Source organism: Haemaphysalis longicornis, unplaced genomic scaffold, assembly GCF_048455015.1.
Source record: "Haemaphysalis longicornis isolate Haplotype H1 unplaced genomic scaffold, Haemaphysalis longicornis Haplotype H1 scaffold_9, whole genome shotgun sequence".
Lineage (NCBI taxonomy): Eukaryota > Metazoa > Arthropoda > Arachnida > Ixodida > Ixodidae > Haemaphysalis > Haemaphysalis longicornis.
In genome coordinates, this window is record NW_027526460.1 from 56,329,606 (window position 1) to 56,353,260 (window position 23,655).

Consider the following 23,655-nt stretch of genomic DNA (forward strand, 5'->3'; position numbering starts at 1 on the left):
ACAGCAGGAAATAAAACGACTGTCTTCTATTTCTTTCGTTGCTGTTGTCTTGTATCAGATTAATGTTTCTTGTTTTTTTTTTTGTGCCCACGTTTTAATTTTTCTGCACCGTCACAAACGTCTTATCAGGAGGTTTGGGGATGTTTGGGAGGCTCACAAAGATACTGTGGATATTTTCTTCAGGTTGTATGGTATACAATCCCACCTTCACAAATTGGCTTTCATTCCCGCTGGGTGGAAGAAGGTGCATATCCGCACCGTGCTTTGTTTATTCCCATGCAAATACAATGATAAAGTTTGTGCTACGCCACCGCGATCGCGCCCCAAACAACGTTGTCCACAGTACTCGAAGGCGGCTTGTGTACAAGGCCTAGAATTTGTTTTGGTCGTCCATGTTCTCTGTTGTTGGTTATTAACAGCTGACTGTTCCCTTTGTTAGAAAGATGGCTTAATACAGAAGCTGACGCCTAGCTGCGACTCCTCGCGCTCCGCACAGGACCGGCTTCGCGAGGAATGGGGCGACGTCGGCAATGTTTCTTCCGTAGCGGTATCCAAAACTATACTTTAACTCACACCATGAGCTAGTGTACACGATTTTAAGACTAATATTGTTATAAAAAGTTGCCCACACGCCAATTCTGGTGCGGAGAAGCATCAGACGTTGACAGAGCGCAAGGAAACAGCAGGGAGAGCGAGCCTGAGTGAAGCAGACGATAAACACGAGAATCCCTAAGCCGACGTCACGGAGGCGCGCTTCGCAGCGCCGCCCGTGTTCGCGCTCCCCGCCAATAGAACATTTTCCGCTTGAACAGAGCGCGCTATGTGGTATGTATACATTCCTCCCTTGTTTATGTTTTAAACATCTGTCTCTTTTTCGAGTATTGTGCTCTTGTTGAAAATACATTGACAGTGCTAAATAACAGTGTGTCGAAAACGGCGTTTATCACCACTTCGAGCGGAGTATGCAGAAGGCTGCTTTTGCAACTACTAAGGCCTCTATAGTAAGATCTTGCACTTGAAATGTATCTGCTAATACTGCTCAACCTGTTCATTCATATACTTTCCACTCGGCTTTCAATTAAGTTTTTTTATCGTTAAATAAAATACATGTTCAAGGAAAAAAATTGATTTTGTGTGCATCTGCAACGTGGAACGCCCACATAAGGAACAACCTTAACCCTTCACAAAGGTCTTGGTGACTTTATAGGTTCATTCCAGTCTTGAAGTCCAAGGGCACAGCTCAGAGTTACGTTTGAGAAGAGCGTGTTGAATTGTGCCTAGTTTGTAACGCCAAGAATGAGCTTGGCACAGGTAAGTATTACCGGTTTTGTGTGTGGAGTAAGAACAATTCTAGTCAAGGTGATCCGAAAACACTCCCTGTGATTCAACCTTTTGCATTTTGCGCATAATGAATTAAGAAAATGCTAGGTTATCAAAATGAGGCTTTACAGCCTTGTAAAGACGAAGTCCGGAAGGGGGTACACTGTTTAGACGTGATGTGTTTTTTAGATGCGGAGCATCTTATAGTCTGGGCATGTCCCGCGTCGACGTCCGCACTCACACTGCGCATGCGCAACTCTCCTCCTTCCCTCTCTCCCACAGCTGCGCCATACTCCCGCCACTTCTTCTCGCGTACCAGCTGCGTGCACTTCGCTTTCGCTTCTCCCGCGTTCTCGCTTCTGCTTTCGCTGCGCACGCTCGGCGCTTGCGCATCTCTCCTCCTCTCGTCTCCTCTCCTTCAACCTTGAATGTAAATCTGGTAGGGCGCTGCGGGCGTTCAGTTCAGCGCTTGCTGCGGTTGACTCTACTTCTATCCGTTCTTCCGATGAAGTGTGATGGAAGCAACAGTCCCTACAGTTAGTGGCTCCCCCAAATTCGACTACGAACACAACGGAAACACAAAGGAACCCCGAGATGCTCCGCATCGACTCAGCGTTCCCTTCGGGAAGATGGGGCTAATATTTTACGTCTCAGTTGTGTGTTTAAATGTCGATGACCCTAAATAGGGTTTCTAGGCATTGCACGCCACAGGAAAATGGTGGCAAGTCGTCGATGGGCTAAGCCATGACAGAAACCACGGATGAGTGAATAGATTTGATTTTCGTGGCCGTGTAAAGCGGGTGTGAAGTTAAACTGCAGAAAAGTTTTCCGTCATGCACTGCGCAATATTTACTTCAGCATGCAGTCGACGTTCGCGGCTTTAGATTATTTATGAAGTTCTCAAGTTGTAAAAACTCCAGGCTACTTCACCGCCGACCTTCCGAACTAACACAATGACGTCGCATAGGCTTGCAATAAAATTTGATGCAGAGTGGCCCAACCAAACTTTTCTTTCTCGCAATTCGTAATTATGTTTTTCTCCGCACTTTTTTTTCTGAGGTCGAAAATTTTCCCCGAAATCTGTTCAATGCCATCCCACGCATTCGCACTCCGTTGTTGCAACCGACGTCACTTGATGGTGCCAGGACGGGAGAGAAACCGATACGGCGTTTCTCAGTTCACCTTTTACGTAAATACATGAGAGCTGGGGCCACAAAACTGGCTGCGCAGCGGACGAGTTCCCGGTAGTACGAAATCCAGGTGCATCCAAGGAGGCAGTGAAAAAAATGGAGTCGAAGCTATATGACCCGTAGCTGCCAAAGGCAAAAAAAGAAGGTCGAGTAGCCCGTTTTCCTTTGCAATGCAATGTTATACGCAGCTGCAATAAAAACAGTGTCCATTCCCATAATCGGGCCTCAAATACGCAGACGCATGTCTGCGTATTTGAGGCCCGACAAAAAGGTTCTCTTTTGTATGTTGATTGGAAGTTGTTTTCTACGCGGTATTCGATGTATTAAGTATCAATTCCCGGAAAGTTGATGAAAAGGTCCGACCGCTGGTGTTGAGAGTGCGTGGCGCTCCACAGAGCAAAAGCTGCAAACTTCTGAAAGCGCTGTCTGGATCACCGTGTGCTATGCAATATTCTGCAATGTACCGTGGAGTTAGTAACCAGCTAAGGTCACCATTAGCCCGCCGACTGTCCAGAAATTTCATGTACACTGTAATACAATTTCTTTACAGTTGGCAGGCTATTCTGGAACCTTCTGCGCATGATCGAGCTGAAGCCACTGGAGGCTGCTGCATAGAATCGGGGTGTCGGGCGTCATGGCAGCTCAAGTATAGATGGGAAAAATGCGGTTCATCCTTTTTGCCGGAAAAACGCGGAAGTGAAATGTGCCTTCACAGGAGCATTTGAATGTTTCTTGTGCGTTCACATCAACGTGCACATCGCTATTTATATTTAGTCGGTATGGCACCATTAGACGCTTCAACATTAGACGCTGGATTACACGCGCCGGATCATTGCGTAAATCAAATAGAAATCCCAGGCGCTCGCAAACCGTGTGAACGAAACCGAACGGTTTGTCAGAGAACTTTCGGAGAAATCACAGTACGCTACAACGAAAGGAGCATGATTTGCGGATCGGCAGCAGTCTTGTGGGTTTGCTTCGCGAGCGACGTCCTTCTGGCGGCTCGCTTAGGCAAAGACGCCCTAGACACTTGTGTTGTGGCGAGCTCAGCTTGTGGAACACGGCGGCGGCGTTCCACAAGCTGAGCGGCGTTCCACATACGCGGCGGACAGGTAAACACAGCAGCTTCCGCTGCTACACGCTGCCCTATCCAGGCGCCAACTATCGGCGCTCATTAGCGCCATGACGCACCACTTCGCTTCACCTCTCCAAGACGGCAAAACCATCTGAATGGACAAGTTAGAGGGCAGGAAATAAGGCGCGTTCGTACAACTACCCTGGCATGACTTCATGGCACAGTCTATTAAAGGAAAAAAACTTCATGGCTCAGACGGTAGAGTGTTACACACCTTCCATTGCGGCCAAAGTGATCGATGGCTCGAAACCTAGCGCCGCCGCGCCGAAGGAACTTTTTGTGGTGATGTCATTTCCGTGACGGATAATACGTCGATGAAATTTCTGCGCCCCATCATAAAACACTTTCGTGTTAAAATGTTTTGGCTGGCAGAACTCTAGCCGACGTGTCGACATCAGCCACATCGACGTCCGGCAGTGCTCCGGAAACGTCGGAGTCGAATATAAACTCGCCTTTATGAGCGCCAGTATGACGACACGACGACGTAGGTGCTGTCGTTTGGTTATTTACGGGTTTAGCGATAGACGTCGCTAGCCGGAGGCAAGAGTTTATATCACGTTCCGTAATTGGCTAGCGTAACTCTTCTTATTGCTTCTTTTTTAACTGCGGCGCTAATTGTGCTTTTAGTTCCGCCGTATACGTTATTAGAAAAAAACTACACCATCTTCCCGTGGGGAACCCTGATGAGGATGCGAAGCATCATGGGGGTTCCGTATGGTTCCATTGTGTTGCCGTTATGTTGAGTGATCTGGTGTTTAGTAGCGCCAGAGGGAATTCCGCGTGCGGGTCCGCACCGGTGGCAAAGGCGCGCAAGTACTGTTGTGTGACAGTGAGTAGGCGGTGGTTCTCGAGGCGCCGAAACTCGTCCATCATGTTCTTGTCGATGTTGTCGTCTCTGTGGTAGAATCGGTAGTCTCCGTCAGCGTTGGTGAGGTAAAGGTTGTTGACGTTGGTCCACCGGGTGAGAGCAACGTACACGCCCTCCTCTTCGCAGCTTTGTCTTCTCCTTCTTCTTCTTCAGCGGTTCCGCTACGGGTAGATGACGACGGTGGTTGAACGCGAAGCTATCTCGTGATGGATTCTTTAGTTGGCCAATCCCTAGGGGCATCCTGCCACAATCATCATCAGAGGCGCTGCGGACGGGACACGGACAAGTGACATCCCCCCGAGCAAGAGATGCTCCGCATCTCAAAATGCCGACAAAAAACACCCAGTGCACTTCAGCGTGCGCCTCGTGAGGAGCTCGGCCAGCTCGACCATCCTGAACAATCCGCCCAGCGTTGGTAGCGAGATCTCTCCCGTGCTTCTCTTCTCGTCAGCTTACGTGCGTTCACGCCTGAAGTGGGGAGCACAGACGCCCTGTTCTGGTTACAGACTCTGAGTTTGCAAAGCCGGCAGCCACGGGCTCTAGGGCGTGCTAACGCGGTCCACTTTAGCATAGATGGGGAGGCTGCTGCCAAAACGATCCGGGCCTGGCAGTCATGGCGAACCTTCAGCGGGAAGTACGGAAATCCATGTGAAGTGCAAGAGCCGGGTGTCTGACGAAGGGAGAGGGGTGCTAGCTCTGCTGTTTCCACAGCCTTGCACTGCTTGCACCACCACTGGAAGCTGCACCAAATTTGTAGCGTAAGCTACACTGGCCGAGGTTGAGCAGTTTCGCGTGTGCAGTGAAGGTCTGTTTTGCGCAAGAGCGAGGGACATTGGATTTGATTGGATTGAATTGGATTGTATTGGCTTGGCTTGGTTGGACTGAATTTGGATTGGATTAAAGTGGATTGTGTTGGATTGTGTTGCGTCATAGCCGCGGCAGACGCGCTGGCACCGGCGCGTGCCCAGGTGTGCGCCTGAATTGCGCAGTTGCCAAATCTGACGCTGCACCGGAGCCGCTTGATATCCGTTTCGCGTGGCTCGTGAAGAGCCGTGCTGAGCATTCGCGAGGAGCAGTTACTGGACAGGACTGGACTGGACTGGACTGGATTAGACTAAATTAGACTAGACTGGACTGGATTGGACTGGATTGCTGAACTTTATCTCCCGCTACGTATATCCTGGCATTGCAGAGCTAAGCCACTACTAATTTTTTTTAGGTTCATGGTGCCGCGAACGATTCTTTGTGAGTTGCTTCATTCTTTTTTTTTTGTTTTGCCATCTCCTGACTGTGTACAGTTTTCTTATGGTGAGCAGAAATGAGGGTGTTGGTTTATTTTTCACTGTTGTGGTGTGAGGCCGAAGCCTGTGGTAGCATTTCGTAGGCAAAAAATGTAACCCGTTCATAATTTGCCCAGAGGATTGTTGAATGATGGATAGTAGCGGCATTTTTTTCGTCGGAATGAGTGCAGACGAGTGTGGTGTCGTGCGTCGTGCGGACAGGTGCAGAGTGCTATTGGAGCTATAGATTAGTAAAAACATAAACATACGGTGCACTGCTTGCAGGACTGAAGCCAGTGCAAATAAAACATTCCTTTGTTTTTTTTTTCGTTTTCACTGCACGTTAATGAAACGCACTTAGCTCTAAGATGAATGCGGGCAGACCATATTTCACGGCATTCCATGTACCGGCCCTCCACTGAGCGCGTCACTGGGACTGCTTCTTTAAGCGTTTACCTGTTGTTATAATGCTATAATGTACTTCCACTGAATGAACTTTACTACAATGAACTCCACTACAATGAAAGTTAATGGTACAATGAACTTGGTATTATTCTCAAGCACGCAACATTTCTGTGAATATTTGTTGTCTTTTTTGCATTTGGAGGGGGAGAAGGAAAAACTTCATTGTGAGCCTGGTGATGTGGGAGTGGCTCCACGGTCCAGGAGACCATGGGACGACCTCGCTGTCTCAGCCCTGGACACCAGGAGTTGCTGTGCATCCAAGCCGGCGCTGGTCGTCAGGTTCTCCCACAGCTCAGGGAGGGGAAGGGAAGTGGGTAAAGGTGGGAGGGCTGGGTTGTGTGCGCACCCAAAGATCATGTGTATGAGGGTACATGGATTAGGGCATAATTTACATGTGGCAGGGTATTGGGTGAAGTACATCCGATGTAGCCAAGTTGAGTGAGGAAATGTGTTTGTTTGAAGCCTCCGGAGTATCACTTCTTCTGTTTTAGTAAGCTGCGGGTGAGGAGGGGAACGAGACTTGGTGTTTCCTCGGAGGCCTGGGAGGAGAGTTCGCAGGCTTCTCTATGGGCAAAATTATTGCCCGTTAGTGAGGAGTGTCCCGGGGTCCACACAATGTCGATCTTCCTTTTGGGGGCGCGTTGAGCCAGGAGATTGCACGTAGTTGAGGCCACGTACCCTGATAAAAAGCTGCGACAGACGGCTTGACAGTCCGTAATTATAATCGTTCCGGGTGTTTGAGTTAAGGCGAGGGCCACAGCAAATTCTTCCGCCGCCCAGATAGATGTGGTCTTGATTGAGGCGCAGGTGATGATCTTGTCTTTCGTGGTTGCTATGGCTGAGTGATGGGACGAATTGGAGTAAGGGCTGGCATCTGTGTACAAAACATTTGGATTGTTTCCGTAGATTTGTTCTTAGGCTTGGATACGGGCGTGTCGACGACCGGAGTGCAAAGTGGGATGCATATTTTTGGGAAGAGGGCGGACACGAATGGATTGACGCCAATTATGGGGAAGAGGTTTTCTGTCCGTGGTCTAAGGGGTTGACATTTTGAGGTCCTGTAAAAGTGCCAGTCCTGTTGGTGTTTGAGTTAGGCGGAGACATTGACTGGAAAGATGCCCTTCGATGAGTTCCTTTAACGAGTTGTGAATGCCTAATTGGAGCAGTTTAGTTGTCGCGGTGGACATAGGAAGATTGAGAGCTTTCTTTATAGCTTTGCGGATGAGGCGATCAATGGCTTCCGTGTCACTTTTGCTGAGAGTTAGGTAGGGGGCGCTGTAGATGACCCGTGATATGAGAAAGGCGCGGATAAGGCGGAGAAGGTCTTCCTCCTTCATGCCGCGATGTCGATTGTAGATTCGGCGAAGCATGTGGGTAAATTGAGTAAATACTGTAGTGAGCTTGAATACTGTCTGGTCGTTCCGTGTATTGGCCTGGATTGTAACTCCAAGTATCTTGAGTGAAGGTCTGGGATGTATAAGCTGACCATCGAGGGTAATTTGAACTGATTTTTTATTGAATGCAGGGTGGCTTTTTCGTACAATGATGAGGTCAGATTTTTGAGGGGAACACCGAAGGCCAATTGATGAGGCATATTGTTTTACAGTGTCGGTGGCTTTTTGAAGGGCATCTTGAATTTCACCTAAAGAACCCGTGTCAGTCCAAATGGTAATATCATCCGCATACAGTGCGTGATGAACACGGGGAATGGCTTTAAGCTGACGAGGGAGGTCAATGAGAGTGATATTAAAAAGCAAAGATGAAAGAACAGAACCTTGAGGAGTGCCTCGATCTCCTAGGGTGATGGATCAGATTTCACATCGCCTGCTTTTAGGATCGCCTGTTTGTGGGGGGGAAAATCGGCAATGTAGGAGTAAGTACGCAAGCCGCAGCCTGTTTCTTTGAGACGGCAGAGGATGGCAGAATGAGAGACGTTATCGAAGGCTCCCTTTAAGTCCAATGCAGGAATTGCACGAGGTGAATTTCGCGAGGCTGGTAGGCGAATTTCTTCCTTTATGCGAAGAAGGATGTCTTGCGTGCACAGATGTTTTCTGAAGCCGTACATTGTATTCGGGATGAGATCCTTAGCTTCTAGGTAGGGTTGCAGACGTCGGAGTAACATGCGCTCCACTAATTTCCCCACACAAGATGTTAAAGAAATAGGACGAAGGTTGTCCAGGTGGGGGGAACTTGTTAGGCTTCGGGATAAAGCGGATCTCTGCTGTTTTCCATTGTGGGGGAAGTTTTCCGGATTTCCAAAGGGCATTAATATGCTGCAGAAGTTGTTCCAGTGAGTCATCATCCAAGTTGGCTAAGAGACGATAGGTCACATGTTCCGGGCCCGGGGTGCTGTTTTTGTTGCGTTCAGAAAGAGATGTGCGGAGTTGGTAAAGTTGAAAATCTCGATCAAGGTCCGGATTTGGCTGGCCTGTGTAGGGAGGGGGAGTGAAATTTCTGGCTGTGTGGAGGTATTTATTTTCTAAAGCACGCATGAGGGCTTCAGAAGAGCCATTGAAACAATGAAGAGTTTGGGTCAATGCTCGATGAGAAGCGCTCCTATTGGTGTTGACGTCAATGAGATGCCGGAGCAGGTGTCAAGTTCTTTTGGTTGTCAGGGTACCTTGGAGGCTGTCACACATCTGTAGCCAATTTTCTTTTGAAAGGTGGTTGGCGTACTCGGTTGCTTGTTGATTTAGAAGTGCGATTCGGAGACGTTTTGAGGCCCACCGTGAGAAAGTCCAGTAGCCGAGCGGCAACCGTCCTCATAATCCACTCTTTAAAAAGTTGGTGGCATTCACTAACGGAACACTAAGTTATTTGGCCCAATAAACAGTAGGTACTTAGTTACTGAAGGTAGTAAATGCAGCACCAGTCAGGGTTACCAGCTGAAGCACGCAGTAAGCACCACTACCTTCACTAGTAAAGTCCTAGCGATGACACCCTGCTGAGCTACATGCGTTTACTAACTGGCCATGCATATCCCAGTCATAAGCCCCACCTTAATCTAGTGTATACTACTTCCTACGTCCAGTTAATTTCCTAACCATTGTGTTGCTAGTGGCAGAGCCTACGTATGGTACCGCGGGGTAGTAAGGTTCGTAAGGAGTTAGCGGATAGGGCCGTTGCTACCCTTTCACGACCTTTTTTATTAAGAGTGTCCTCTTCGATTTCAAGATATATTTCAGTGCACTATCGTATCAAGGTACGGTACCCTCCTCGACCAACCCGTTTTTCTTCAATTTTCACAAGGTATTTCACTATTCTCTGTGAAAGGCACTCAAATGCTGACAAGACAAGCCAATCAGACATCTTATCCCTACAACGAGGCCTTAAAAGAGGCGTGATCGGTACGATCGATGATGTGGTGCAAGTTACAAGTCTACACCAACATTTCACACATCGATTTATCACATCTAAATGGTGCGACAAGAAACGCACTCGTGGCTGCCACCGGGCGGTGGTGATCAGTGTTGTCGGGACTCTCAGTTGTATCCATTCAAAAATGATCATTTTTGACGTAGGGGCCGTTGCGAAGCCTCAGACACATGACATGCACAGAAACCGGATGTCCGTCGCAGCGTCACATCTGGGTCGTTTTTTTAGGCTTTCAAACGGGCACAAAGTACAGGAAACTCAGAATTGCGCCCCTCAGCTAAAGCTTGTGAGGACGAACCAAGCAGAACGACGACCACGAAACCTTTTGTTGGCCTTTGAGCACCCTACGAAGCGTTAATTATTTTTCGCCATGTCCTGAAGCTGTTGTTTGAATCCAGGCTTTCTCTTTACGAGTTGTGCAAAGTACAACAAGACAAAAAAACTGAGAGATAGCGTAAGCACCGCAAAACCCCACAGCAAGTATAAGCAGTGGTATCCCAGACAAAGCCGCGAAACGCTGCAGATCTACATATTGCGTGTTGAAAGTGGGTTTCGAATAGAACGTTAATATCTGTATGCCTGCAGGTACATTCTTATCATAGGTAGGTAGGTGCTTGCAGACCTTGTGCAGCTATTTATTTTTTTCCTCTCGTTTTATGTGCGGCGTGCTTGGAAAGCAGGAAAGCACGCGCACTATAACCAGACGGATTGTCTGTGCTCGCTTACATGCGCGATGCGTGGAAATTGTAATCTATTCAAGCCTACTTGTCATAGAACGCTCGAAAGCCAGCCAGAATTTCAAAACCTTGTTCCCCAGTGCAAAGAGCACGGGGCTTAGAGAACTCCACCAGCGGAAACGCCAGTGCAGCTGTACGTATAATCTTGATGGATCGCTGTTATACGGCCCTGTCTCCTTTCGAATTGTATAAGGGAGTCGAGTATTGGAAGGTAAGAAGAGCAGGATCGAGGGACCCAGCTGTGCGAAATCTTTAAACATTGGCGGTATACACGACTGCCTTAGACAATCAAGGGGCTGGACTCCACTGGCCTGGCGATCATCTGCTGCACAAGGACGTGGCCGCCGTATTTTGAAGCAATAAGGTACGTTATGCATTTTACCGCAGATGTTGTTTTCCATCTGAATAACAACAAAAGTTTCGATGCTTCTGCTGGGGGAAAACCGAGGACCCGAGGTTAGCCACGTGGGGTGGAAAACCAAGTTTAGCTTCTTCAACGGCTTAGTATTAGGCCCCCTTCCACCATCTTCCATACCTTTGTTCCCATTTCTCTTAGATGAGCTCCTCGTTTCGTCGAGATAGACGTAAAGCCCTTCCATGCTGCCCTCGTACGCCACTAAAGTTTAGGTGCGCCCAGCATACCTACCTACCCCCTTGTTTTCTAGTAGCTATACGAAAACAAATCTGCCGCCATGTTTTACGGCCCGCGTACCCACCGTCCACTTCACGACCACGCTTCCGCAGCTCGCTGCTCCGCCCATTGGATGCAAATGCGTTATTATGCTTCCCAAGCTATATCCGAGCCCCTCACGTAGTATTTCGTCCACCGCAACCCACATCATTTGTTGGGCAGACAAGAACCAATACTACTCAAGGAAGCACAAACACACTGTAGACACCGGCATGGCTACACCGCCCAAGACATACTGCAAAGCCAAAGTTAACCAAGAGGATGTATAGTAGGAATGTACAATCAAGGCAAATAACTGGTTTTCCGAATCCGGATGAAGTGTAATCAGTAGGCGGCACTCCTCAAAGGATGGTGTTTCTTAAAAAGCGGCCATGGACATGATGGAGGGGCTTTAAATGGATATGGAGTCTTGGTAGAGATGATCCAGTATGTGTGTGATCTGGCGTGGCCCGGATCGCTTTCCGGTTTGACCTTTGTTGAGCACGAGTCTCCCTTAACCACAACCTTGTTAAGTTGTTAATTCAGCCGAGCCTGTGTGATCTCAACGAGCATATGTGGGAGATACGAAGAGTTATCACTGTTGGAAATTTTGAAAAAGGTGGTCCTTGGTTCCTGAAAGCCTGCGCAAGCGCTGTTCAGCGTATATCCTTGCTCTTTGCCAGATGATTGAGGTACCCAGCTCCCTCCCGTTGTAGGCGCGTGGAAATTAGCCGCGCACCTCGCCGTGTCCTAAGTCAGGAGCTTGGGATTCCGCCTTCCTCTTTCCATTATTTGAACAGGTTTCAGGCTTGGCATGCTGTTCCTCAAGTTTTAGGGACTAGGAATAATTACCTTTCGTGGCTTCCAAAGGCAGTGGTGCTGGTGCTTCGCCCCTGCGATGGGAAAACAACAGTAGCTGAAATTATCAGACGCAAAGATCTCCTGAGTAAGCCGGCAGTCATCTGGGTCTTCCTTTTTTACTCTTTGGCCGCACACAACTACGTGGGAAGCGGCAGTGCGGGAACGGAGCGGTTGGTGGATCCCGAACTTCATGTATGCATGGGCATTTCGTGCGTGTGAGTGTGTTCATCCCTTTTTATCACTCTATCCCCCTTGGGAGGGGGGGGGGAGATTGCCGGAGTCCCAGTACATTTATTTTAGATTGTAATGTTCCAGTGGCTTTCTGGTGCCAGCTCCCCCTTCCTTTATTTAATTATTTTCCATGCATCTTAAGGCCGTAATGCAGCAGAAAAACAGATTTTGCCGCTCCCTCCAAAGGTCTGTAACTCGAGTCGGGGACGTTGGCGCTTGTCTGGTGGTTCGGCTAATTGCGGGGTAACCTTAATGTCAGTTCTTAGAGGCTCAGCTGAGATTTTATTGTCTATTATCGCACAGAATGGCCCTTCAGTGTCAGCTCATATGTTATAGTTTCCTATCTTAAAGGACGGCCCCTCACCTGAGCGGTTGCGACAATTGGCGTAACCATCGTACAGGCGTCCCCGATTAAATTGTGCTTTATATTCTCCGCCTTACGCGACGGTGTCGAGTATCCAGTAACAACTTGCTATGTTCCTCTTCGACTCCCGTGGTGCATTTTTTTGTTAGGAACAATACCGTGCAGGTGTCCATCGGGGCGCTTTTAACTACCCTTGTGGACTAGCTGCATCCTGTAAGAACCTGCCGCGGGTCTCAGTTGCTATAAGGCTGTGTGCTGCTGAGCTCAAGAATAAGGGTTCGAACTCGGCCACGACGGATGTCTTTCAAATGGTGGCCAAAGGTAAAAGCGTCCGTGTACCGTCGTTCTCCTGTAGTGCTGAAAGGGCTTTGGAGTTACATCCAAATGCGCTCTTAAAGCCTTTCATATGCTTGTCTAAGCAAGAATTGCTTGGCAGAGCCATTATTTCGTGCCTCAAAGCAGTACCTCAAAGCAATTCTTTTCTCAAAGCAATTGCTTTCGTGCCTCAAAGCAATACGTTGCTTCGCTGGCAGACCACTCAACTTTTTTTTCTAAAGCAGCCCTGGCAATTCCATCCTCGACTGCCCGTAGCTCTTCAATGCTCCTTTGTGCCCAGCTTTTTCTTCGCCCGGAACAACTGCACAGACTTCCTAGAAATGCGCTGCTTGAATGTGTCTCTGCGTTTCTTCTTGAGTCTGTTCCGCTGATTTTCAATCAGTCTCCTCAGGTACTTACACCAAAAGCAAGCTTTCCCATCCTGAGTCGTAACCAAGCACTTGGGTGAAAAACATTTGCTTCCGAAACGGACGCACTTAGTGCCAGCGGCAGGCTCAATTTCGCAGTCGCAACAAAGAAGCAGTTAATCGGCTCTTTTCAACGAAGAGAGTGCGTCAGTTTCGGGGCTGACCTATTGCTCTTCCAAATTTATGCCGCGGCAGTAGGTATTGCAAAGGTACCCATCTGCAGCACCTTCTTCTTTGCTTGACGAAAACACTACGTATTTCAACACGCACACGTCACCCGGCACTGTATTGTAGTGCCATGCGAAGCACAATGCTTCTGGGTTACTGGGCAAGCAAATTTTGCTGCAAAATGCAGACGGTGGCGTTATGCTGTGAAACGGGTGCGGCGCCTGTGTTGTTTCCTCGCCAGCGGCAGCATCGTCACAGGCCTGGGAAGTCGTGGGTTCATTCGGCACTTTAAGCTTAGAAGGCGGAGCTGTACAGTCAGCAATATTCCTCTCTTTTCTTTTTCGAGGCACATGGTTTGGTCAGGTAAGCGGGGCCATCATTGAAAATGGTAGGAACGGCGTCCGGCGTCAGCGATGGTCGTTCGCGGTCGAATTCGACGTCCTCGCCGTTGATCACATGCTTGAAAGTTCTTTTTGTGTAGCGATCATCAAAATGACGTGAACACACTACACAATTTTCGTCTAAAACTTTGTCACCTCTTTTGATGCTTCTCGCCCATTCTTGAAGACGAACAGGGTCTTTCAGAGCCCTGAACGGAGACACCTTCTTCTTGAAGGACTTGTACCCGCCTTTGCACAAAGGCGCAAAGCACGTTCTTCCTTTTTTTCAGGCATAGTCACACACAATCGTTGCAAGATAATTCACGGCACATATTCGAAACGTGGCGAGAAGACGCGCTGTGTCACCTTCTCCACACAGGCAAGCCGCCACCCGACGCAACGTTGAAGGGCCCGGCCAGCACGCAAACTGACGCGCCAGTTGCAAGTAGCGCCCCCTAACGCTTAATCCAAATCAATTTCCCAGTCGCCGATGGGGAAGGCGCGTGCTCACGACACTAGGAGAAATATTCTAGGCACTCTGATAAGGCCGGAACAAGAAGAGGTGCGGTGGGAAAGAGAAGAGGGAAGGGGGAACCGCATGGGGCTTGGAGGGAGGTTGGAGGGAGTTTGGAGGGAGGTTGGAGGGAGCTGAGATAATGTGGGAAATACTGGCGGGAGAGGAGAAGCGAGGAAGGAAAAGGAGGGCGCAACTAAAAAATAAACTGAATTGTAAAATACGTTTTTGCCAAAGTGAAACATATTCCAGATTATAATGTAAAACAGTTGGTACAGTTGGTACAGTTGGTAAGGTAATAAGGTAAACGTAACGTAAAGCCTGGTTCAGACTGTTGCCGCAACTGTCGTCATAACTAAAAAAAAATGACGTCATTTCACGCCTCAGCCAACCGAACTGCGTCACACGCCGTTTCTTTTACGTCTGTAGATCACGATATGGCTTTTTCGTTGGTAGTCTGAACATCACCTAAGCAGCAGTTTAGTCAGCGTATCGGCGCTTTTACGTTCGTTTTTTGAAACCAGAAATACCCTACCCACGTCACGGAAGGGAACGCGGGGAATAGCTATAACAGGTCAGCGCTACAGTACACCAGCGCGGTAAGTTTGCGAACGAACGCAAGCCTGGGACAGAGCCACACAAGTGGAAGTAGGGCTGACAGATGGGATCGGCACGTGCTTCAACGAACGAGCTTACGCCCTGGAAAATAGTCGCTCGCTGTGCAAACGCGAAGGGATAAAACGAAAGCCGTTTTTGCGCGCACTCGAAAGAAGACAGGGAAAGGAAGCGCTTGTTACACGGGCGACCAACCATCGACCGGCGGCGTTCGGTTCGAATCAGGGTCTGGTGTACGGAGTAAGATAAAGGTCTGGGGGTATTCCCCGCAGCGCCAGACCGGTTGTCTTTCAGCACAGAGGCACGAACCGTGAAGCGGCGCGACACGTACGCCGATTGTACTACGCCGTTGCGAAGCGGACAGACGAGGAGACCACGAAAGCCTTCGGTGCCTGTACAAAAGTAGTGAGTGTTGTGATCTTACCTTTTGGATGTTACGCAAAATTATTATTCTACTCGCCGCGGTGGTAGCAAAGCCCCTGTAGATCAATACAATACTGTACCCATGAGGAGGCGTAGGTAGGCTGGATGCTCACAGCCCGACGAGCTTACTCAAACGAAATGCGAAAGCTGCCGCCCAGGGCTGGCTGTCGACGAGTTCGCCAAGCTAAAAGAACCGTTTCCACTTGCGGTAAAAGCGACACTACTTATGTCGCTCTGTAGTCGCATCGTTCAAGTCGCGCTTGTCGCGGCGACAAAAAATTTTCGGGACCAATCGATGAAAGCGACGTTACAAGAGCGACTTGACCTATGCCGGGCGAGTAGAGCGGCAGAAATCTCGTTGCTTTTATGGCTCCAGTTGCACATGTGAATGGGACTTTAGGTGTTTAAGTACTTTAGAGAATTTCTTGAATTCGCAAGTGGGGTTTCGAGTCCCTGTTACAGCTGCAGTAATCAATTGCTTAAAAGGACTCTGGAACACCTCCGATAAACGCTTTCACTCTTTCCTTCGTGTCTGGACGCAGTGTGAAAGGTATAGTTATCACCAGCACGGAACGGCATTGCGTGATTTGCTCGTCACGGCAGATACGCCTTCTGTTTCTGCTTTGCTTTTGTGGTGACTTTTTAAAAGTGGCTAACGAATGCGTTGATTTCTGCAACTGAAACGAAGCCGGCCAATAGCTGCTACACCGCTCTAATGACGTCATTAGAGCGCTCGAAGAACGCCAAGACCGGGAAAGAGAAAAATCTTTTGAGCAAGTTTCAAAGTTATCAAGCATAGAGCAGGAATTTTTGGCTGAGGTAGTTCGTGACCGCCTATAATAAGTACTGAATGTGTTCAGTACGTTCTGAAAGCCTTTAACATGTTTAACAAAGTTGAAAAGTGTTATAGGGTTTCTTCAAGACAGGGAGAACTTTTTCTCGGCGTCCGTCTGACATCGTGGTTGTCTGGTCGTTGTGGGATATATGTGGGGTTCCTCGGGGGGCCTTAGCCAGTCCTGGCGTAAGCCCCCCACGCTAGCTCCCGGCGTGTCAACCACGCGGGCTCCCATGCCTACGGCAGCCCAGCGAGATTCGCCGATACGAGAACACAGTAGACAGTAGTGCCGAAGCACAGCCGTTTATTTGGGGAATCCCAAAGCATGCGAGCACAAGGCTCGACGGCGTTCACGAATCACGCCGTCCGGGTCGTGACCGCGAACGGGAGGCAGGCACTCACGGCGCGCGACAAACAAAGCTCCCACCTGAGACACAAGTATCCATCACCGCCGCGTTCCGCCGATCTCGCCCCGACCGGGTCTCCGACGAGACTCCCTCGTCTCGTGCGCGCACGCTCGCGCCGCCCGCGCCCGCGCGCCTATCCCCGCACACATCAGTGGCGCCATCTCTCGGGGGACGCTGACGAACCAGCGGAGCGCCGGACCGGTTCCAGCGCACAAGCGTCTCTCCCGAAGCGCGCGCTGGCTCGGGATCGCAGGTCGCGGTTCTCCACGATTCCCACACTCCTCCCCCCTAAAACTGGACGCCACTTGAGCTCGAGTGACGCCACGGTGCACCACACTCGTCACGTCTCAAGTCAGCAAAACAGCCACCGAACGCCACTCCACACCAAAGTTCGCCACACGATGCCGCCGTCGCGATGCTCGCCTCACAAACCCGCAAACACATTGCAATGGTTCCAAGTCTCTCTCTGTTGGGCAGCACAGCAGGTTGGCAGGCCCGGGGGTAGCTGCAGCCGCAGCCGACGAACGCCGGGGTCGCGTCATGATGCGACCCCCACTCCCAGCTCGAGGCGGCAACAGGAACGGCCGCGCCCACTGCGGCTGCCCGAAGGCTCGCGCCGCTCGCGTAGGCGCCAGATACCGCCGCCTCCTGGGTTCCGTGGCCGCTTCGGCCGCAGGTCCTCCCGAACGGTTGGCTGCCGCCCGGCACGCCAGAGCAGCAACTGGAGGTAGCTCCACGAACCGCGCTCGGCTCCGCCGGTGGTTCAGCAGGCCATCCTCGCTGTCCGTGGCAGTGGTGACTGGCGTGGCTCCCGGTTGTATCCGTTAGCAGGTCTCGCTCTCACCGTCCAGTTTAAACGATTCCCAAACTTGACGTGGGGAGCAGCGGGACTCCGCAATCTCCTGTGACTGGCCGGAAACCTTATCGACGATCTCGCCAAATAGGGTAACGAAGATGCCCGAGGGTGCCCCCTTGCACGTTCGCTTGCTCGCGGAATCACGAGTCCGGCACTGTGCCCCAGCAGCCACCCCCGCCTGGAGGCAGCTCGCCTGACTATTACGGGGGGTCAGCATCGAAACACCCGTCCGAGTAATTTCGGCTTGGTGTGCTGGTCGGCAAAGCTGCGTCAGCATCAAGCAGGCGGGCTCCTGCAACTCACTCGCAGCAATACAAGCTGCCGTAGAGCCAGCGCCAACCGCAATACCAGCGGCTTACGGGCGCAAATCACCGGTATAGGTCGCCTGAGAGTCCGTCTCTTACTAAGACTGGCGATCTCTCGCGACCAACGAGCCCGCTGCCGAGCCGCGCGAAGCTCTTACTGCCTAAACGCAATCTCGAGCGGAGTCTTCACGGCATCGAGACGCACGCACTCCGGAAGCGCGGAGACAACGGTCCCATTGCTCCCGCTTCCCCCCGCAGCGAGAGGAGACTGATTCTTCAGCGATCCCCCTCGCTCTTTGTCAGGCGTCAAATCGGCAAACACTCCGCCTCGGACTCGAAGCGCAGTAGCGGCGGGCTCATCGTGCGGCTTGCGAACTCCCAAACACCGCACCCTCGCTCGGTAGTGTCCGCCGCGCCTGGGGGAAACTTCAACCGGCGCCGCCGGCACGACCGCGCGGGGACGGCGCTACGAGGAAGGCGACCCGCCGCCATGTTGGAACAAGGCCTACGCACCTCCCGTCTCGCAAGCGGGCCGCGACTGCGGTGCTCGGAGGTATCCTACTGACTCACCGCCTGGTCCATGTAGGAAGGTTTACGCATTTGCCGTCACGGCTGTATCGGGCATCATAACTGTCTGCCTGCAACCGACTGGCGCGAGGCGTTTCGTCCGAAGTCTTCCGGACAAAGGGTAGCGGGCTACGACTGCAGCAACGCATTTCTCGGGGAGCTAGCAACCTCGAATTCGTCTGAATACGAGCCCCACGTTGGGCGCCATGTGGGATATACGTGAGGGGTTCCTCGGGGCGACTTAGCCAGTCCTGGCGTAAGCCCCCCACGCTAGCTCCCGGCGTGTCAACCACGCGGGCTCCCATGCCTACGGCAGCCCAGCGAGGTTCGCCGATACGAGAACACAGTAGACAGTAGTGCCGAAGCACAGCCGTTTATTTGGGGAATCCCAAAGCATGCGAGCACAAGGCTCGACGGCGTTCACGAATCACGCCGTCCGGGTCGTGACCGCGAACGGGAGGCAGGCACTCACGGCGCGCGACAAACAAAGCTCCCACCTGAGACACAAGTATCCATCACCGCCGCGTTCCGCCGATCTCGCCCCGACCGGGTCTCCGACGAGACTCCCTCGTCTCGTGCGCGCACGCTCGCGCCGCCCGCGCCCGCGCGCCTATCCCCGCACACATCAGTGGCGCCATCTCTCGGGGGACGCCGACGAACCAGCGGAGCGCCGGACCGGTTCCAGCGCACAAGCGTCTCTCCCGAAGCGCGCGCTGGCTCGGGATCCCAGGTCGCGGTTCTCCACGATTCCCACATCGTGTATCCATCGCCATTTGACCAGGGCAGTATGATCGTCGGCGGAATTACCGTGCATCTCTTGCAGAAAACAGAAAAAAAAAAGATGTTTCTTCCCTTCCGAATTTTGGGTCTGAACCGCTGTACCCTGCATAGGACATGAGGCTAAAATTGCGCAGTATGAACTTATTTCATAACTGTGGAGGTCGCCTTACGTGGGACTTAAACTGAGACGTTTGGTGGGACTTTTGGTGGTTCGCGTGGAAGAAAGGTCAGGACGAAGTTTTGTGAGAAACGTTATTGCGAGGCTGTCTCTGCGTGACCGAGAATATTGTGTGCACCATTCTGCATGTTTTCATTTTTGATTTTTTATTTCTTTTCTTCTCCTCTCGCGTAGCAAGCTATGCGCGACGGCTCGGCTGCCATTGCCTACACTATTCAACGAAATCTTTCTCTTCCTCTCTCTAATCATTCTTTGCTATCCTTTTTCTTTTCTTTTCAATATTCCGAAATATATTTACTGTAAACAAACACAAACACAGCAAAAAAACCTCAAAATCACAACTCGGTTCAACGTTTGCGACGACACAAAGTCACAGATTGCTAGAGAGCGAGAGAGAGAGAGAGAGAGAGAGAGAGAGAGAGAGAGAGAGAGAGAGAGAGAGAGAGAGAGATGGGGGGGGGGGGGCAGAGAGAGAGCTTTAATGAATATTGAATAGGTTAGCCCTACTAATGGCGGGGCTTGCTACTTCAAATGAAGAAACATATTTAGGCGAAAAAAAAAAAGAGAAACGACGATAAAACTCAGGTCGATCGGCCAGTGAAGATGGCAGTTATCCTTAGGGGCTAACGGCTGATTCAACAATTCGCATTATCTTCGAAGTCAACGTACCCACTCGAAAGAACACTCTGCCGGCGTTCAGATGAACATTAGCGCCTTCGCATTCACCTCACAAAAAATTTTGCCTTCGAGATTTACTTCACACAAGATGACGCAAGAAATTCAAGCCTAGACAGAAGTATTGAAAGGGTGGTACTAACAGTTTCGTAATCATCATTAGCAAAAATAAGTAAATAGGCGACGATGCGGTCCCCGCACGAGAACGGGACACAGTAAATGCATAGAGTTTCTTAGTAAGTATATATTGTAAGAAACTCTATGAGTAAATGGGAGAACGGGGGATTTGATAGCGTCCCTCACTCTGCCACACGACGGCAATCCTGTCGCAGAAGAGATCAGCCTCGGGCTATGCTGATCTTCAACATAAATGTTTGTTTCGGCAAATCAAGCTCTAAAATAGCTTTAAGCAGAAATTGAGCTTCCTTTGTACTGAAAACGTTGAACGTGAACAAAGATAAGGATCAAAAAGCAGGCGTAGACAGGTGGTAAGGCAGCCAGACACGAATTTCGAAGCGCAGATGGATAGTGTTAGAACTGTTACGTTGAGAATTACGAACAAATATTCTCTTTTCGGCGTTTACAATGGTTGGTTGGTTTCATTAACGTAAAACTAGTACGACCTCGACTCCCGGTGCACTGTTATGCGGTGTAAAATTGCATAATTAACAGTCAACAGCGTGAACTTTTCTTTTCGCAGCACCTTCCCAAGAAAGAAACCGTTTCTTCCAGCGGCGAAGCGCAGGCCCAGCCATGATTGAACGAGAGCGGCCGTACTGCCGGACCGTTGACGGCCACAGGCTGCCGGGAACCTTTTCCGAGGAGGTGTACCGGAGTGGACTTCGGTACCGACCCGAGGAGGGTGACGTCGTCCTCGACACATTCCCCAAGAGTGGCACCCACTGGGTTGCTGGCATACTGAAGGCGGCCTACCAGGTCTGCAGGGGCGTCACTCCACGATCGGTCTTCCTTGAGAAGCTCGGAATCGAGGCTATAGAAAACTGCCCCAGGCCCCGCATCGTGTGTACGCACTTACCCTTCCACTTGGTGCCGTTTTCGAGCGCTGCCAAGTACATATACGTCATCCGGAACCCAAAAGACTGCTGCGTCTCCTTCTACCACCACACGAAGACCATCCCTGCGTACAAGTAAGCGCGCTGCCTATTCAAGAGAAAATGTGCCCGCCAATGTAGTAGGGAGAATCTATGCTGAGTTGTGGGCTATGGACGTTAGGGCAGAAGACTGTACTGAAATGACTAACTCCTTCGCGAGGTTCGAATAGTCCTAAAAGCGAGGCTTGAATGTTGAATGAACAGAAGGGGAAAGCTACAGGAGCCAAAGGAATAACTACGGATCTTCTGAAGGCTGAAGGAAATATCACTCCATGGAAGACCTTCGGAATAAGCCAACCTAATTCCAATCCACAGGAAGGATGGTGTTAAAGAGCCTAATGACTTTATTGTATAAAAGTTGGTAACCAAGTTAATAGTTATCCGCATGAGTGACAATCTAAATTTGCAAATAGTGTAAAATGGTGACGTATTTATGTTCACAGCAAGAAAATCTACTGACAGAGGTGATATTGTCCCGAAGTCGCAATCTCCTCTAAAGTTGATTTCAATAGAACTTCAAGATATCCTCCACTTAAATTTAATTTGTTTTGCACTCTTGAGATATACGTACCCGATAAGCTCTTGCAAGAGACTTAACTGTAAACAATTCGCAGGCTACCGCTTCTCCAGTTGTTGAATAATCTTATCATGGGCCCATTACCAGCTGGAACATTCCGCAATTTTTAGCAGGTCCAAAAATATTCCAGCACTGTTTATCTGCGCCGCCATAACCAACATTTCATTTCAGGTTTCAGGACGGCACATTCGAAGAGTACTTCGAGATCTTTCTGGACGGACGAACTGACTTCGGCAATTACTACGAGAGTCTACGTTCCTGGTACGCCAAGCGTGATGAGCCGAACGTGCTTTTTCTCACTTACGAAGGCATGCACGATGACGTCAAAGGATCCGTCCTCAAGATAACCCGCTTCGTGGATGGCGCCATCGCCGATGAACTTGCAAGGAACGAAGACCAGATGAGGGCTGTTCTCGAAAAGTCTAGCGTCGACAGCATGAAAAAAGACTACGACGTGCAGTTCGTGCGTAAAGGCACCGTCGGGGACTGGAGGAACTATTTCACGACAGAGCAGTCGAGAAGACTAGAGGAGAGGTTTTTCAGTGAAATGGCAGGAATTGACTTATTGAAATTGTGGGACAGTAAAGTATGGCTGCTGGACGAAAAGTAGAGGCGAAATATTCAAGACATCGACTTGCAGCATGCCGTTTGACAAGAGTTTCGGTTATTTTTTAGATACAGATTGTTGAAGTTGGGCTCTTGGATACAATGTTGGGTCGCACACGGTTGCACACTTGGGTTAGCATGTTCATGTAGTTGGTGGAGTAGTAAATCAGCTTTCATGCCTCGCATGCAGTGCTGCGCAGTTACTGGCATGAGCTATGATAACTTTTGCACTTTTCTTGAAAGTTACCAGATGGATAGCAGCTACAAGACAAGCCGTAAAGATTCGTTTGGGGATGTAAGCAGTCCAGCTCTTCCCCCTGTTGTAAGCACGTACTTTGCGAAATAAAATACCGCACTTTCTGGTTTTGTACCTGCCGCTGTGGCTCAGTGGCTAATGCTGTTGCACCGCTGAGCACAATGGTGCGGATTTGATCACGGCAGCGGCGGCATTTGTCCTCGAGGTAGGCGAAAACGTAAAACACCAAGGCAGCGATTTGCCAGCGCACGTAAAGAAACACCGTAGTCCTCCACTATGGTTCGCCTCATATATATCTACTGCGCGGATAACCACGTTTTAAGTATCTAGAATTATGAGAAAGCAGCGGAATTGGGCCCCGGATCTAATACGGAGAACTGACAACGGGGGAACCATCCGGGTGGCAGAGGGGCTACTGAGTGGCGAAACAGAAGTGTGGGTGGGAGGCAGTTAACTCGACGGAGGAATGAAATAAAAAATGTGGTTGATGACTCTTTCGTACGAGTCGGTAAAACACAAAAGTGAAATGTGCCTTCACAGGAGCATTTCTTGTGCATCCACATGAACTTGCACATCGAAACTTATATTACGTCGGTATGGCGCCGTCAGAGGCATCAATGTTAGACATTGGATTGCACGTAAAGCGGACTGAAACCACAGCCCCTTGAAAACCGTTCGAACGAAAAGGAACCGAAAGCGAAAGCAGAAGGTGGCGGAGGGTGCCTCAATTCACCCGCGTCCCGCACACACGAAGACGCTTGCATCGAGGCGCCACCCGTCGGCGCTCATTAGTGTCATCATGAACTACTTCTCTTCACTTTTCCTAGAAGGCGGCATCTCCTCAACGGCATCTGAATGAAGAAAGTAGTGGGAAAGATATAAGGCGCGTTCGTAGACCTACTTGCGCTTGAATTCGCAGCGCAGTGGACAGAGCGCTGTGCATCTCCCGTTTCAGCGAGAGAGTTGGTGGCTCGAATCTGGGTACAGCGCACGGAACGTTTACTGGCGACGTCATTTCCGTGACGCATATGACACCGGTCAGATCTTGGTGTACCTGGGCATAAAACAGTTTCGTGCTAAAAAAAATTAGGGGTTAAAGATCGATGTAAACACCACGAAACAGACGTGATTACAAGTCCATAATGGATCTGTCTTGCAGTCG

General features: G+C 50.1%; 2 protein-coding genes across 5 annotated transcripts in view; one reads left to right on the forward strand and one right to left on the reverse strand.

Moving 5' to 3' along the window:
* The window catches only part of LOC144153017 (neprilysin-like), a 142,166-nt gene that overhangs the window by 112,540 nt on the left and 5,971 nt on the right, over positions 1 to 23,655 (reverse strand). The window lies entirely within an intron of this gene.
* On the forward strand, positions 14,967 to 22,607 carry LOC144151659 (sulfotransferase ssu-1-like). 4 transcript variants are annotated; one of them, XM_077682774.1, is made up of 4 exons: positions 14,967 to 15,156; positions 15,216 to 15,321; positions 20,643 to 21,090; positions 21,803 to 22,607. In XM_077682774.1, exons 3-4 carry the CDS (start codon positions 20,696 to 20,698, stop codon positions 22,239 to 22,241), a joined length of 834 nt encoding a protein of 277 aa, XP_077538900.1. In that variant the 5' UTR covers positions 14,967 to 15,156; positions 15,216 to 15,321; positions 20,643 to 20,695; the 3' UTR covers positions 22,242 to 22,607. The 4 variants fall into 4 exon arrangements, with proteins under 4 accessions (XP_077538900.1, XP_077538903.1, XP_077538899.1 ...); XM_077682777.1 differs by having other exon boundaries at positions 20,675 to 21,090; XM_077682773.1 differs by having other exon boundaries at positions 14,967 to 15,321.